Source organism: Pogonomyrmex barbatus, unplaced genomic scaffold, assembly GCF_055798465.1.
Source record: "Pogonomyrmex barbatus isolate J1 unplaced genomic scaffold, ASM5579846v1 scaffold1, whole genome shotgun sequence".
In the NCBI taxonomy this organism is placed as follows: Eukaryota; Metazoa; Arthropoda; class Insecta; order Hymenoptera; family Formicidae; genus Pogonomyrmex; species Pogonomyrmex barbatus.
In genome coordinates this window covers 512,013-529,668 of record NW_028297098.1, presented here as the reverse complement: position 1 = coordinate 529,668, position 17,656 = coordinate 512,013, and the positions used below count along the sequence as shown (strand labels likewise).

At 30.9% G+C, this 17,656-nt stretch overlaps 3 protein-coding genes across 7 annotated transcripts in view; 2 read left to right on the top strand and 1 right to left on the bottom strand.

Annotated features, from left to right (window-relative positions):
* The first annotated feature begins 2,567 nt into the window (after positions 1-2,567).
* Positions 2,568-8,375, top strand: LOC105430032 (cytochrome P450 4C1-like). Its single transcript, XM_011643341.3, has 11 exons — positions 2,568-3,023; positions 4,060-4,243; positions 4,411-4,520; positions 4,672-4,762; positions 5,337-5,531; positions 6,070-6,136; positions 6,242-6,368; positions 6,514-6,589; positions 6,682-6,794; positions 6,917-7,154; positions 7,599-8,375. Exons 2-11 carry the CDS (start codon positions 4,072-4,074, stop codon positions 7,937-7,939), a joined length of 1,530 nt encoding a protein of 509 aa, XP_011641643.2. The 5' UTR covers positions 2,568-3,023; positions 4,060-4,071; the 3' UTR covers positions 7,940-8,375.
* Positions 8,376-8,575: 200 nt separating this feature from the next.
* LOC105430031 (peptide deformylase, mitochondrial) lies at positions 8,576-10,347 on the top strand. Its single transcript, XM_011643340.3, has 3 exons — positions 8,576-8,976; positions 9,604-9,981; positions 10,095-10,347. The coding sequence occupies exons 1-3, from the start codon at positions 8,749-8,751 to the stop codon at positions 10,197-10,199; spliced, it is 711 nt and encodes a 236-aa protein (XP_011641642.2). The 5' UTR covers positions 8,576-8,748; the 3' UTR covers positions 10,200-10,347.
* Positions 10,348-10,686: 339 nt separating this feature from the next.
* Positions 10,687-17,656, bottom strand: part of LOC105430029 (tachykinin-like peptides receptor 99D) — a 73,437-nt gene continuing 66,467 nt past the window's right edge. Inside the window, exons 5-8 of one of the 5 annotated variants that reach the window (XR_968172.2) lie at positions 16,642-16,838; positions 14,221-14,366; positions 12,737-12,961; positions 10,687-11,604 (exon numbers count right to left, since the gene is read on the bottom strand). Coding sequence is in view for 4 of the 5 variants with exons in the window: in XM_011643338.2 (XP_011641640.1) it covers positions 14,018-14,366; positions 16,642-16,838 (546 nt within the window). In the remaining variant the exon portion in view is untranslated. Of the gene's footprint in view, positions 12,962-13,157; positions 14,367-16,641; positions 16,839-17,656 lie in introns of those variants that run through there. The other 4 variants (XM_089085225.1, XM_011643339.2, XM_089085224.1 and 1 more) reach the window with 4 other exon arrangements.

Genomic DNA, 17,656 nt, shown 5'->3' with positions numbered 1-17,656 from the left:
TACCCACGTCTCTACCATCAACTATGCCGATTACCCTGCCACCCGTCAAATGTAACGTCATCGAGCCGCGTTGGTATGATAATAACTGAGTTATCGCTGAGTTGCCTAGTCATGCTTTTATAAACATATCTACATATAAACATACATCTTTGCAATACTGCGGCTACAAAGAACAAAAGCCAAAGTCACAAATACTGTAGAATTTTCAATAAAGATCGGATACTTTGGAAACTTGTTCTTTCTTCTTTTAAACCGCGTTTGGAATTGTTTTTACAACGAAAATTCTCAAGAATCTGCAATTCGATGAGGGCAATGATTCATAATTGAGTTAACAGAATTTTATATAAAATTTTATATAGACAATTAGTCTTTATGATTGAATATATTATCGCGAGAATATATTTCAAAAATCATATGTCTTTTTACATACATTTACACACACACACACACACACACACACACACACACACACACACACACACACACACACACACACACACACACACACACACACACACACACATACACACACACATCACACGTATGTGCGTAATAAATTTTTTAAAACTATCAATCAACGCTAAAAATTTTCCCCAAGACATAACATACGGTTATAATAATGATTATTGATGCTAGTGTATATGCCAGATTATAACTTTGTACTTTTAGTATAATAATATAACTTTTAGTATAATTAAATGCAGATTTCGAACGGATTGTGAAATTTGTATTACTACTCTGTCACGTTTGTATTCCTGTATATATTCTTTTGTCATTTACAATGATTTGCATATTTTCTATTATCAGTAATAATGTTTTCTGTGTTTATCAATTCGTTATGATAATCGTATATGTTTTATAAATACAGTACGGCAAAAAAATTAATATCAAATTACAATTAATATATTTTAATCAATAATTGCTGTTTTTTTACATAAGAAACAATATATTAATTTTTATAAAAAGTTTAATAATCTTAAATTTCAATAATATTATAAATTTATTTTAATATTATAATAGCTATTTAAAAAAAACTGAATTTTTGTGACAATAACAATATTATTTTATAAAAAATAAATATTAAATATATTAAAAAAAGGAATTGTATTAATAAATTATTTATCGCGGATTTGCTTTTATGTTTCCTTCATTTGGGTGCAAATTTATTTAGAACCGTTTAGTTAAACTATGTTTTTGTTATAAAAATATACGTGGAAATTAAAATGTTATCGAATACAAAGTAATATGCAAAGTAATATGCAAAAACTTCTGTTCTTTTACATATAAGATAACAAAAGAGTTTTAAAAAAAATTCTTCTGTTTTAATGATATCTTTTTAGATATTTATATAATATTAAAATGAGATAATACAGAAATTTTATTTTACTTATATGTGTTAAATGTACATTAAACGTCTTCCAATAGCATGAACATATTTATTTAGTTTAATGATATAAGTTATTTTCTTCAAGAATAAGATATAATTAAATAGAAATAATTTAGATGAAAAAAATTACAATTCTTATTTCGAAAATATTAAGCCGAAATGTTATATTTTTAGTATTTTTTCCCCTCAATTTATAAAAATTATTACTAAATAATGAGATTCTAATTTTTTAGTAATAAAATTTAGTGGAATTCATTTATGTAAGCAAGTATATTTTGCTGTATTATCTCATTTTAATATTTAAATATCTAAGAAGATATCATTAAAACAGAAAAATTTTTTTTGAAACTCTTTTGTTATCTTATATGTAAAAGAACAGAAGTTTTTGCATATTACTTTGCATATTACTTTGTATTCGATATTCGATAACATTTTAATTTCCACGTATATTTTTATAACAAAAACATAGTTTAACTAAACGGTTCTAAATAAATTTGCATCCAAATGAAGGAAATATAAAAGCAAATGCGCGATAAATAATTTCTCTCAAAATAGAAATAAGAATGAACATTCGTATAATCGGCGCATCATGAATAATTTCTTTAATTATTATTATCCTTAATGTATAAAAATGTCCATAATGCTGTACCTTGAATGGGATATATTAAGAGAAGGAGGAACAAAGTGTTTACATAATATTACTTAGAACCGGTTTTGTAGGAAACTATTACAATTAACTGTGACGAAGCTAATTAACCATAAGTGGAAGAGCGAAGTTACATATGTGCATTATCTTTCATGACAAGATGAAAATAGAAATTACATCTTTATGAGACGACTTATGAGAGAAGATGGAAAGATTTTAATCATTTATACATATATATATATATATATATATATATATATATATATATATATAGTATATACACCTTATATATATAGTATATATATAGTATAGATATAGTATATATATATAGTATATATATATAGTATATATATATATAGTGTATATATATAGTATATATATATATAGTGTAGTGTACACTATATATATATATATATATACTAGAGTATATATATATATATATATAGTGTATATATATATATATATATATATATATATATATATAGAGAGAGAGAGAGAGAGAGAGAGAGAGAATCTTAGGCATGCGCCTTATCGATTGCGTCAAATGCAAATAGTTGCCTCTGTTTTATCTCGTTATAAAAGCGCGATTCACAACGCCGCATGTTTTCAAACGCAACGAGAAATTGTTTGCTGAAAGTACTTGGATGATATCAAGTGGCCGGTTCAATTATTCAGCATCGTGTAAATAATACTTTGCGAGATAAAGCGGCGCAAAATAATAAGAAATATCAAAGCTGAAAATATTGTGAATTTATTGTAAATTTTAAAAGGCAGCTGCATATTCGTGATTCTTCCTGTTATAACGATTTGTTATTATATCACTTGTTATTCTTAATATTCAAAATCAAAATATGACTTAAATAACGCATATGGAAGCATATTTTATACTAAATGACGAAGCGGTATTCAATGATAAAATTCTGATAATCCGATAATCGCTGATTCAAGTGTTGAATTAAAAAAGTGTTGATTTAACCGACATAATAAACGGTAAGTATTAAAATCTTATAATTTTTACCGCATTAAATAATATTATCAAATTAAATAAATAAAAACAATGATTATTGAGTTTGCGTACAATTTGTAATTTGTATCAAAACTTAGAAAAGAAAGAAATTTATTTATAGACTTATTAAAGACTATTGTACTGAAAGACAAAAAGTATTTTTTAAAATTAGTGCCTATAAAGAAATTGAATTAAATGTTCTAAGATAATATTTATATATGATAATTATTCATATCTATATTAATAATTATTCATATCTATATTAATGAATAATTATTCATATCTATATTAATGAAAACTTTACGGTTTTGTCATCTAGATTTTATTTTTCTTTTTTTATGAACAAAGTAAATTGTTGTGTTTGACATATCATTTCTTATATATTACAATTAAATTTAAAAAATGTTAAAAAATTCAAACGAAACTTATAATTTTATGTAAAATAACTAATGTTTTATTGTTCACTTGAATAAGCTGCTTTAAATATTAGAAAAAAAATGTTTCTAATACAAAATTAAATTAAAAAATTACACATAGCAAATAAATGTTTTAAATCTTGTAATATAAATTTCAGCTAAAATCTGTCTGTATATATATATATATATATATATATATATATATATATATATATATTGCTAAATTATATATTCCACTTTATTTTTATACATATATTAGAAAAAGTTGCATTGAAATAATCGATGATAAAAATTAGATAAAAATTAAAAGGATTTATTGATTTGACATATATTGCTTACATGTATTATTTTATTGACAAATGGCTTGAAATATGTATATATATGTGAAGTATAGATATAGTCCCTTATCTAACAATTATCGATATTTGCTTAAGCTTTCGAAATATATAAATATTGTACTTTGAAGAACCCATCAGTAGCTAGAAAGCAGCACTACAAACAACTACAAAAGCATTATCAGCGTTTATTCTCGATATAATATCAATGAAATTTCTTTAACAAATTTAACAATTTATAAAATTATTTACAATGATGTGATTTAAAGCGTTCGCAGATAATGGACGTCTTCTTTTTACTGTGTACTTTGTGTGTGATTGCTGTGATTTCTGTAATCCTTCCAAGAATATATCAGCACTATGTTCTTCGAAAAAAATTGAAACACCTTCCTCAAATCAAAGCAAATCCTATCTTTGGTATAATATTTCAAATATTAAAATTATCGGAGTGGGGTAATGAACTTTATTAATAAAACATACTTTACAAATGTTATTCATATATTTACACATAAAATCTAAAATAAGAAATTTGCTATATAAATTCAAATAATAATTAAATTAATATAATAATTAATCAATTATTAATAAAATAATTGATAAATGCTATTAATAATTCGCAGAACGCGTACTATGGTTTTATGATCTTATGAAACAGTATAAAAATGGTATATATGGATACTGGCTCGGAAACAAGCCTTTTATTAATATATATCATCCAGACTATTTAGAGGTAAATAATAACATTAATTTGATAACAGAAAGTTAAAGTTAGAATTATCATTAAATTTTCTATAATTCCGTGATAAAATAAATTTTTTTATATAATGATAAAAAACGCATTTAAGCACTCATAAATTTATTTTTATCTTAAACTTCTATAGGCCATTTTCCCCAGCACTGTAAACATCACAAAAGGAGAACCTTATGACATGTTAAGACCTTGGTTGGGCAACGGACTTCTTACGTCTACAGGTACAACAGAATAATTACATATTTATTTTCTTATTGCATTTATTACATATTTTTACAATTTTTTTTACATTTTATTAAAGACATTTATTAAATAATATTTTGTTTGCTATGTTTTGTATCTAATTCTTCATGAAAATATTTAAATAAGAATCTAGAAATGACTAAAAAAGAAAAGTTTCTCTCTCTCTCTCTCTCTCTCTCTCTCTCTCTCTCTGTCTGTCTGTCTGTCTGTATCTTCCTTTAATATCAATATATTTTTTCAAGAAAAAAAAGAGAATTATCTATTCTTTAATGTTGCAATTTATTTAAATAAATTTTTGCGTGACTGTACATTTGTAATGATTATTCATGTAAACATTTGCATGTCAGAAAATGTATTGTGTAATTTTCTGTGTTTGTCTTATTTAGTTTGCTAATATCCAGATATATAGAAAAAACATAAAATTTGTTATTTTAAAAACTGAAGGAGCTTATATAAAATGTATTTTTCATTATTTAACTAGTTTTGTAACTTATTTGCTTTGTTTTTTTTTGCAATACTTTAACAAATGTATTAATTTTCATGTTGCTTTAGGTAAACAATGGTTCCATGATAGGAGACTCATTGGGCCAACGTTCCATTTTAGTATATTAAATCAATTTGCTGTGGTTTTGTCTGAAAAAGCAGAGATCTTGACAAAGTGTCTCGAGAAAGAAATAAGAAAAGATCCAGGGAAAGCTATTAATATTTTTCCGTTTATTATCAATGTTGCTCTCGACATTATATGCGGTAATAATTAATTATATTTATAACACATAATATTTTGTATCTAATAATATATCTAGTAATGTATTTCAATTATGATATACTTGATATGTTGAAAAAAATGCTGCACTCATATTTTTGTAGCAAATTTTATCGACTATCTTCTAGAAAATAGAAAAAAAATAGAAGTACTAACTTAAATTTTCTGAGTGTATTTTTTGATTTTTCCATTATTTCATAACAATAATAAAACTTCTCATCATCTTAAAGAACAGAATGCTGATTTAACTACAATGATACATATCAGGAGTAAACTAATTTACTTCAGCAATAATTATTAGTTAGCAAAAGTATTTATTTATAATTTATTAATAATAAATTTATGTTTCTATAAATAAATTTACATATGATTAATAAAATTTTTCTGTTTCTTTTTAACTAAACAAATCTTATTATACTATTGTTGTAATAAGTTTATGTAACAATATTATTTATAAATATTAATTTTGATATTATAAATGTAAATGTAAAAAGATTAACATTATTAATTATTATTTTGCAGAAACGGCAATGGGCGTGAATGTTCGTGCCCAAGAAGTTGTAACCGAATATACGTCGACAGTACATAAGTTAGTTACCAAAAATCTTGTATTACCATTATTAATCAAATATCTAATGATTATAAATTTATAAATGATTTAATGATATCAAGAATTTATTAATCGTACTTTCAGAACTTCTACATTAATACTTGAACGATTGTTTCGACCATGGTATTGGAGTGACTTGTTGTATTATTCGTTTCCTGCAGGAAAGCAGTATAAATCAGCGCTTAATATATTGCATAGATTTACAAAAGAGGTAAGTCGTATGCTGATAATATCTATATAAATTAAGAAATTAAAACATCGTCAAAGTTTCATTAAACAAAATATCTCACGTTATTTCATTTGAAAAAATTTCATGTTTACAACGAACATATATATATCTATATGATATACTTTAGGTGATAATTAAAAAAAAGAGCGTCCGGGAAAAACAAAACGGCCATGTGGAATTTGAAGATAAAAACGATGATATAGGTACAATTGTAAATTATATATATTATGCAACATTTTTTGTTAGCTCTATATAATAATAAATATTTTTTTGTCTAATAAATTTGCTATTTCAGGTAAGCGAAAGAGAAAAGCTTTTCTAGATTTATTACTAGATCAGAATGAAAAAGACGACACCCCGTTAACCGACGACGAAGTGAGAGCGCAAGTTGATACGTTCATGTTTGAGGTGAGAGAGCCGAAATTTAATGTATTATAATTTGTTAATTCTTTAGAGTTAAAGTTTTCTTTTAGCATTAGTTGATATTTATACATAGACAAAATGTATAAAATAATACGAAAATGTAATAGGGCCATGACACAACTGCAGTAGGCATGACTTGGGCACTGTTTCTTTTGGGCAGTCATCCTGAACATCAAGAAAAAGTTCACAAAGAACTTGCGGAGGTTTTCGGGGATTCGGAAACACCAGCTACTGTAAAAGAATTGTCGGAATTAAAATATCTCGACAGAGTCATAAAAGAGACGCTCAGATTATATCCAAGTGTACCTATGATCTCGAGAGAATTAGTAGAAGATGTAACAGTCGGTAAGACATAATTTTGTCTCGCAATTAGCAAAAAAATCTTGTAGAAATTAAATTTTTGCTAATATATAAATTCATTCGTAATTTTTTTTTAAATTTAGTATTGTAGCTTAAAAATTAGAAATGTCTTCTGAAATGTCTTCTTCAGAAATACTGAAAGTATTTTATCTATTAGAGATGCAATTTAGAGGTTAATAATAACTTAACATAATATAACAAATATACATAACAAAAGTATAAATTTCATCATCATAAAAATATTTACATTATCAAAAATTATAAATATATAATTATAATTATATATAAATAAACCCAAGTAATACAAGTAGTACAAGGATATCGATTAGCCAATATTGAACCAACAATAGCTAACGTCTGGCCAACATTCTGTCAACCAATAGGGCTGCTCGAAATAGTATTAATATAGCATTCTTTCTTTTATTGCAGGTAATTATACGTTTCCGAAAGGTATTACGGTTGTATTGGCGATCTTGTTAACGCATCGAAACCCGGTTGTATGGCCAGATCCGGATAAATTCGATCCGGATCGCTTCCTTCCGGAAAACTCGGCAAATAGGAATCCATATGCCTACGTTCCATTCAGCGCTGGACCGAGAAATTGTATAGGCCAGAGATTCGCTATGCTCGAAGAGAAAACCGTGTTAACTGCTATTCTCAGAAAGTGGAGGGTGAAAAGTGTGAAAACGCCCGATATGGTTAAGTACGGCGGATCCATTATTTTACGACCAAATGAAGATATACCTATACATTTCATACCGAAGAAATAAAAAAAAAAAAACAATTTATCGGTAAATATATTCTTTTGCATATGAAGCGACTCTTTCCGAATTTTTATCGATTATAAAATTTAAATTACAAATATCATTATATCACATGTATCCTTATAATGTATTTCTGTATACGTGTATATAATAATTAATTTTAATTTTGAAAATATATAGTATGTTTTTTTTTAAATATTAAATGCTGGTATGCTTATTACAGCGAAACTTTTATGATAATAACACGTTGTAATTATTGTTTAATACAATTCGTTCTCTCTTCCGGCAAACGATATCTTAAAAAAGATTGTTTAATAAAGATGATAAATATTATGTAGATAAAAATATAAACTATGGTCAAATTCAAATGATATATAGTTACATTTTTAATTGTAATATTTGTTTATTCTATTAATCTAAGTAAATATATATTAATTGTTAATTCCTATATGTTTTTATTTATAATAACAAATTAATAGATTAATGCAACAATTGCAATAATATTTGTTTCAGTTTAATTAGTTAATTATTAAAAATTTAATAATTTAGATTTTAATTTATTAAATTTAATAATTTCTTATCGGCTACGGTCATTATCATTATGTCATTGGACAAGTTTCTCCCGACATCGGAATCACTTATTGGTAATGGACTTTATTCCACTTTATTCGATGCTTTCTGGGAGCTTTGGTATTTCGTCATCATCAGGTTGAGAAACATGAATGAAACTATCAGTGGCAGATAGTGAATAACCTCAATCTTAGAATTTACGTAGTATTATATATAACGGTAGTATACGAGCACGTGTAGAAACAATGTTTCGAGTGTATCATTTCGCTAATGCGGCTCTGCATGCTGGAAAAAACAGTGTCAAAAAACGTTTCATAAGTTTTTTGAAAATGAAGGAAACAATCGGGCGACTGTTCGACATGAACTCCGTTAGGTTACCGTACACGCATGTTTGTCAAGTTGGCGATCCTGTTTTACGCGATTGCGCCATGAAGATAGAACCAGAAATCGTAAGAATGGCGGACTTTCAAAAGGTATTCATTTCCGAATAAGGTTGCTTGAATTCTTGAAAATGTTCTTAAAGTAATGAGCTGCTCTGAGAGAAACAAGTTCAAATTTGTCATAATGCTTGCAAATATAATTGACAAATAGATAAATTATTTAATACTGCAGAATATTGAAATAAAAGAGAAAATATCAATAATGGACATTTACGAGAAAATATAAATGTACAATTTTTAAGGAAAATGTTATGATTTTTTTAGAAATAAAAATAAATTCGAAACACAAAAATTATGTGATACGAAAATTAACAAAAGGAAATAAGTACCACGTGAATTAAAATATGATTATTTGCCTCATCGCAAACGTACATATTTTTTCCAATCAATCAATTACTATTTTTGTTGCTGGACAATTGCACTTCTTTTTAATAATATTAAAATAGTAATTATAAATTGCAAAAATATTTTTTTAAATAACATAAGAAATACTTTTGTACAAGAGTTTTCTTCGCGTCAACGAATAATTTAATTAACTTTATCACACATTTTTTCATCTATTTGTTGCTGATAATTTTTATTATTTGAAGTTAAAAATCTTATGATTCAATATAAAAGATGTAGAAATATATTACTATTACATCACTTTTAATTATTCAGCTAATCAAACATTTAACAAGCGTTATGCGGACATATAACGCATATGGTTTATCTGCACCTCAAATCGGACTCCCGTGGCAAATATTCGCCATCGAGTGCACGGAGAGGAACATGAAGGGGATCGAGGAGACTGTCAAGAAGGCTCAGGAAATGAGTATCATCCCGATGACGATTTTTATCAATCCCGAATTAAAAATTATAGATTATACATCTGTCACTTTTTACGAGGGATGCGAGAGCATTCGAGGATTTACCGCTGCTGTACCCAGAGCTTATGAAATAGAAATTACGGCTTTGAACGCTTCCGCTGAACAGTTCACATGGAGAGCACGTGGATGGGCCGCTAGAATAGCGCAACACGAATACGATCATCTACAGGTAAGAGTTAGGGGGAAGGGAAATGCGTATATATTCATATAGCACTAGAAACACGAAGAATAAGCGGAATAAAAAGTAATTTATGTAGAAGGTAATCTTCCTGTTTTTTTCAGGGAAAGCTGTACATCGACAAAATGGACGTAAAAACATTTAATTTTTCGGCTTGGGAAAAAATTAACAAATGTAAAGGTAAAGTACATTTAACTTATCGGCCGTGAAAGTAACACGTATATAGCGCACATACAAATTAATATTTATATTAACTGAAATAAATGCACGGTGTTTACATGAAAGAATTTCAACGTGCTTATTTATACGTTCTCTATCATATAATTTACAACATGTACATAAAACTGATTATCTGAATTAGTAGTGTGGTATTTGAATATCCTGTTATTCCTTTCATCACATTTATATTTTTCTTTATAAATAAAATTATAAGTAAAAAGATAAACTACCACATCCACTCTTTATTTATAGAAACGATAATGTACTATTTTCTGCATATGACTTCTTTCTTTGATCATTGACGAGATGAACTAAAAAGATTATTTTATCCTTTCCTTGAATAAATATTCAAAGGAAATAAACGTAAGTCACATATAATAATTCCGAGAATAGATTATTTTAATAACGGAAACCATTTGTGTTTCAATATTTCTCTTCTTAATGTCAGTTCGTCAAGACATGGATTTAAAGTGCAGCTATATAAAAATAGGATGTTTTATTTATGCATTTTCCAGAATACAATTATAATAGACTATCAGATACACGGTCACAGGTACGTCAAACTATATGATACCGAATGAACAAAGAGAACGAATATTCCATTCGTACGAACCGTTTTTTTGCGTGATTCTATGGAGTTTACATCTCTTTGCGTTACATTCAGTCGCTATCTTATTAGCGCAGTTTGGAATATCATTCAATTACTCTATCACGTTGCTTATATTTTTGCTTATTTTTTAACTGGTCTCTGATATGATAAGAAATATATATATGTTACATTAATATATAGCTATAATTCTTCCATTATGAGCTTCAGTTTCATTTTTCATAAGAAAAAACAATTCATTCGATGATCAAAGATGATCATCTTGAATATTTTAAAATATATGATTTATATTTCAATCTCGCAAATATCTCTCTCTCTCTCTCTCTTCTCTCTGATCGCGATAGAATTTACATTTTTGAGAAAAATGCCAAATAAAATTTTTACCCATTTATTTTTATTTAAAACGAGTTTTTATGTAGATAGAGATAGCTAGAATGAATAGTACAAAAGCGAGTTATAAATATCACAATGATGGTGGTATGAAAAATTTCTCGATATCGGTGATATCCTGTTTATTATTTCATGTGCGTCATTAATGAGTTACAGAGTTGCTTTGGACCGTTCAAAGAGATGAATTGCGCTTCTATTTTCTGGTAAATGTGATCTTTTCAGCTGCATTGATTATTCTCTTATTCGTAAATAATCATGATTTTGAATATTTCTTTAATTATGTACATTAACTGTAGAGTTACATTATTATACGACGTGTATTATGTACACCCCTAAATCGTATCTTAAAAAGCGTTTGTTTTCCCAGAGTATTTCTTGCTCCAACAACATCTGAAAATCTAAAAGGAACATGAGTTATAAAGATATTACACACACATTTTTCTCGAGTTCATTAACGTTGTTTCGTTTATCTTCCGTTAAAACCGAATAAATACATAGAATGAGAAGGCCATATCAAAAGAAAGCAGATTAAAATAAATCTTAATTGCAACAATATACACAATAATAGATAAAGAAAAAAATAACTAGGTAATTTCTCAATGAAAATATAACAGGATTTTATCTTTAATTTGAAAAGATAAAACCGATCGCGATATTAATAACTTTGAATGTCAATTTATATTATTCTAAGATTTATTCGATAAAAAAATAAAACGATTGAAATTCTCAAAAATATATAATATAAAATAATATCATAAGTTTTGTTAGTAATCTTACTGCAGATTATCTATGTTCACAACCACATCTAGTACGCGTTCAATATATTCACATAATTTACAGTGACTAATTTTATTAACAAAAAGATTGAAGTTGGCTGTAAAGTGATGTATGTATATAACTATATATATATATATATATGAAATTTTATATTTTTTACTTATACGTAAATTTTATTTTTTAATTCTTAGGCTTATTGATTGAAGAAGTTACCTTATCTTTAAACAAAAACTCTGAGCCTTAGTCTTGGATCTTTTAGTTTTCTCTTTGGAAGAATAAGTACATGCGATAGGAACACGACAATTACATCGATGATGTCACGAAATTATAAATCATTATTCCTTAGATTTAAACGTTACACTTTTCTAACATCGATTAAACGCGAATCTTGATGCGCTCACTTTTGAAAAACACCGCGTATTAACGCTACGGAGAGACTGCAGTAGATAGAATACCTTGGTCCGTCGATTTTGTTTAGAGATAACTACGAGTGGTAAATAGAGATAATTTAATGATAGTCAACGTAATTATTCTTTTAAATTACATTTCGCATAATGTAATAACACAGATATCTTTCTTCACGATTAACATTCTTCGCGCGTGACTAGAGAGAGAAAAACTTGATCAGAGTTTTCGAGACGTAGTAAATTGCGTCTTTGGCTCGTTACAAGGACTAGCTTGAGAACGGGAGGGAAATCGATCCCTTTCCAGGAACCTGTAAATCCCAGGATCGCGGGATGCGAGCGTGCCGACCGTCGTGCCGGTCGGCCGGCGAAAAGTGCCGGGCATTAAAGAGGACTAGATATTTTCATATCCAGGTGTGTACTCGTTGTTGCTGAGAGTTTTCCTCCTCCTGTCAGGACACGTGTCCTCTGGTCTGCGAGGTCCTCCACTTTTTGCCATGGCCGCGATGATGAGCCAACAGCCGGTCGTTTCCGCCTCTCATTGATTGCAGGTGCAGCGGTATTCGCACCGTGCCTACCGAATTAGAAATAGGGCTTGTTTGCATCGATACATCGATTGCTGCGTATCGTGCTGCATCCAATTATACTACGGTGATTAATAGCGCCGTTCCGTGCCGTTGAGTTTAACCGTACGCGTAACCGTGTTCGGGTGTAAATTCGTGCGAGTCGTCGAGTCCGTTGTCGTGTATTAAAAATCAAACGGGAGGATCTAAAGGAGCGTACTGTTACTTTTTATTGCGTGCCGCTTTAAAATCAACATGTGTGAAAGCATAACGTACAACATAACTAAAGCGATGTACACGTACTTAAATGGCAAATTCAATGGTATGGGAGTGTCTGAGGAAAAGTAAATTCATCAACGGATGTTCGTGAAGATGTAATTGAAAAAAAAAAAGAAAAAAAAAATCATGATATCAGTATTTATAACTATAATAAGGCAAAACATGTCTATTCAGTTAAAATGTCATGATAAATAACACGCTAAAATTATATCTGCTAAATGTTTCTTTTCTTCACAACATCTTTTGCCATCAAGAATTAATCTTATCGAGCGAATTAATATGCAAATTCTAAGATTCTTTTGCATTCGTTAAGTGAATTTATTCACTTTTAGATATTCAAAAGCTTAATTCTTGATCTTGTAATAAAATATTTTCCTTCGCGAGTTAACGAACAACAAACATGCAATCATAGTTTATTTTCCGCGTTTCGCGTTTATTACTTCCCGTCTGGTTTGCCGTACCGTCTGGTTTGCCATACCGTGATCGATACGAAACCACGGAGTAAATGCAAAACGAACGGTCCCGTACATCTGCGCTACATATTTAACACTAAATATATTCGATTCTCACCTCGCGTCGAATTGTGTCATCGTACACGACATTGCGTAAACGATTTTTATATCAAAAATCGGCGAAACAAATTTTTACATTTATATTAACGCTCCGTGTTAGATACGCAAATAATTTAACGCGCGAGGCGATATCTTCGATCCGCCATATTGAGCGAGTGTACTATTCGGATACACGAAGGCAAGACGATAAGATCTAAGAAATTTTGTGCGAGTGAGTCAGTGCGAGGTGCAATCTGTGGACGCGACAACATTGCCACGATCGACGTTGGCGAGGATGTCGGGGACCAAATGGCGCAAATCTATGGATGATGGGTGCGCGTCCCCCTGGACTGGGTCAGCGTCCTCGAGATGAGGCTCTGACTCGCTCCTAGGCGTTGTGGAGCCGGTGGTGCAAGTGCGCTCCGAGAGGGTGCACGTACCATTCCGCGATATTCTGGTGTGCATGTCCGGGCTACCGGTGCAGCTGTACCTGGACGTCACAGCCTCCGAACGCGACAGAGACGGCTCCGCCGTCACTCGCACCCACGGGCACCAGAAGAAGAACTGGGCGAAGCCACGGCGAAATCTGCGACGCACAAAACACGTTGGAAATCGATGGAACATGTTGGAAACGAATGAGCGAGATTAATTCTTAAAATTGTTGTGAAAAAGCTCATCATTTTATCATGGCTAACTTTGACTCGAATAATTTGTATTCTTCGCACTTAAAGAATATTGATAGGGAAGAATTGTTGAATATTCTCTGAAGATATAAATATTAACGAATTTATTGAAATTATTCAATTCAAGATTTATCCTATTTATACTATTTCAGTTTAACAGTTCCTATCTTCTACGTCATAAAATATGCAAAATTTCATTAATTTTTTCACGATATTTATGAAGAAAAAATAATCTCAATTCATCGTCCTGTGCATGTTACCAAATAAATTTTGATGATTTTCCTAAGGGAAATATCTCGATGTCATTCAACCGAAGGAAATAATTCAAGTGTCGCACATTTTGTTTTTACAATTTTTCTTCCCGTAGAAGGAAGTTGAAATACGGCAGTATGTGAAGTTTTCTCATATATAGCTCATATTGTTTTCATGATATGATTTTATGAAAGGAAAGAGATCTTTTAAGAGACCGGCCACCAAGGTCGCCTGATTGCGCGAGGCGAAGTATTCACGCCGTGAATAATGCCGCGAGAAGGCCGTAATCCAATTATTATTACGCTGCCCTATCGCCGTTATTATTGTTCGTCGTCATTATGAGATCGTGGTTCGAACGCGGAAACAGAATGATAACCGCGTATCGCGTTGTGCATGAATATTTATGAGATCAGGAGCATATTCTGTCGATAGCACGCGAAAAATTGAAATCTATGCTATACCCCCGAAATGCTCGCAGCGAGGCGTCCGACGTTACATTTCCACTTTATTGTTTTTGACATTACATTTATTTATTTATTTATTTTTTTTTTTCACGGGCCCGTAAATAGCGACAATGCCGATGTTAGTAAGGAACAAAACGTGTACACTGCGTGTGACGTGTAAGAGAGGAGGTTCGAGGGGAGGAGACAGGGTGAGGATGCGGGAGGGGGGGGGGGAGGAGGAAGGAGGGTTCGAGCCACAGTTCGATCGACCCTCTCGACAACGGCTCTCGTTCCCCATTCTCATTCCCATTTGCGGGCGAAGCGAAATTATTTCGATTGCTCTCCGAAGATTCGCGCGGCTTTTCTCGATGGACGATCGATCGATCAGCGACGTTCACCGCGCGCCGGTAACACACAGATTTCAAAACAACCCGGCCTCCCCGCGATCCCATAGTCCTACCTAGTCTACGATGATACGATGAATCGCTTATTTTGCATGTATCGGAATCTCGGTCTCCGGCCGACCGCGTTTCCATTAGCGCGGATATTCAGCATTCGAATTGATCGTTTGTGTAAACGTGCTAATGGTGGCGACGTTACTTCCTGTTCTGTAACAACCTGGGGGAGAGGGAGGGGGTGAGGGCCGCCCGCTTCCCCTTCCCCTTCAAGTATCTCTAAAGTCAGACGAGCTTATCTTCTCTGAGTTATATTATGGATTAACTCTCGACAGTTCGTCAAACACTCTCGGCGAGGTAGAACGACGGCGAAATCGCCGGCAATCGTGAGACTTCTTAATTAACAGCCTTAAGATAAAGCCTGAAGCGCGCGTTTAAAGATCGCAATAAATGCGACGAAGCTATTTTTACGGATCTCTAGCGTTGTGAACATTTAAACACGTCCAGTGTGATTATTTTATCTTGATAGCGGATATAATCTGAAAATTGATAGACTTTACGTTTGTTCACGTTTCGGCGGACGTGCGATGTATAAACGAGAGTTAATAGAAAACTTAAGCTCACGTTGAGAGGAATTATGTACCTCAAGAGCGATTCGGATATTTTAACGGTAACGAAAGAGATTCGTGTTTAATTTATGTAGCTCCGCTAATTATACATAGAATAATTTAAGTCAATCCTTGTGTATCGCATTGGGCAAACTTACGAAGCCAAGCACCGCGCGATATCCGGAGATGTTGAAGGGGAAAACTTTCGCGAACTCTGTTAACAAATGAGAGGATTCGTATCGATACTGTATCTATTGTATTTGCTTACTCGCGAACTCGGTTGAATTGGCACAAGTACTCTTAAGAAATAACTCTCGGATCACCGAGTGCGCCGTCGCGCCGTGTAATAGAAGAAAATTGTGTTACAGCATCTCAAAACTACGGTATATTCCGACACATCTCGAGAGATGTTACTGCGAACGACGGGGCAAGAAAAAAAAAAACGGTCGTGTTTACGAATAGAAAAACATGAAATCTTACCTGGTATTCATCCAACAATAAATTATAGGGTTATACATGCTGTTGGACATCGCCAGCCAGTATATGCCCAGAAATACCTCTTGGATGTACGGTTCATTTGTAATTTCTGGCAGATAGGACGTTACTATGAAGTACATATGAAACGGAAGCCAGCACACCGCGAATATTACTACTACGACTATCATCATTTTTACGACCTGAAATGTAAAAAAAGTTTATATCAGCCAGGATATAAAAGAGCAGTCGTTTCTCCACGATTAATTTGCCATTTGGAGTCTCTTTCAAAATAAAGACAAGGAAAACGAAGAGACTTTCAATATCTCAACAATTTTATTCGATAAAAAAAAGTTTATTCATCACGTAATGTACATTTTATAATATAAAAACCACGAAAAATTTAAAAGTAGGAATAAATTACAATCCACCTGTCGTAATTCAAGATTTCTGTTGTAAAAATCGCAGACAGCTGCTGTTACATAATCTGTAATCATTGCTGCAAATTATATTGTTGGGATAACGTAATGATAAGAGGATAATCAGCTTACGCATTTCATATTTAATTAAACTCAGGAGATTACATTCTGGTCATTTTAATATATGTAAATGATCATTATTATTTTATAATAAATAACAATAGATGTATTAAATAAATGTATTATATAAATGTGTAACGTTTTGATTTTATGCCGTCAAATGATTTTAATGAAAACACCTGTTAGATTCGCACGCGTATCCCGCATGTTGCGGGTAAATGTGGTAACGAGGGGGATTTCCCGTATTTAATATTCTGTGAAACGCATCGACATGATGCGACTAATTATTAGCGCAGTGTGAAAATAAAGCTATCGATTGTTTCAACAGTACAGTTTCCCACTTAGAGTTAATTTTCAACGGTAATTTGCAACGAACTGCAACGCGGGTTCCTTTGAGTACGAGCATTTTCTGCAAAGAATTGTACGGATGATTAGAGCCGCGATAACGGTGTCCGTAACTTATCGATTCCTCCGATCGTTTT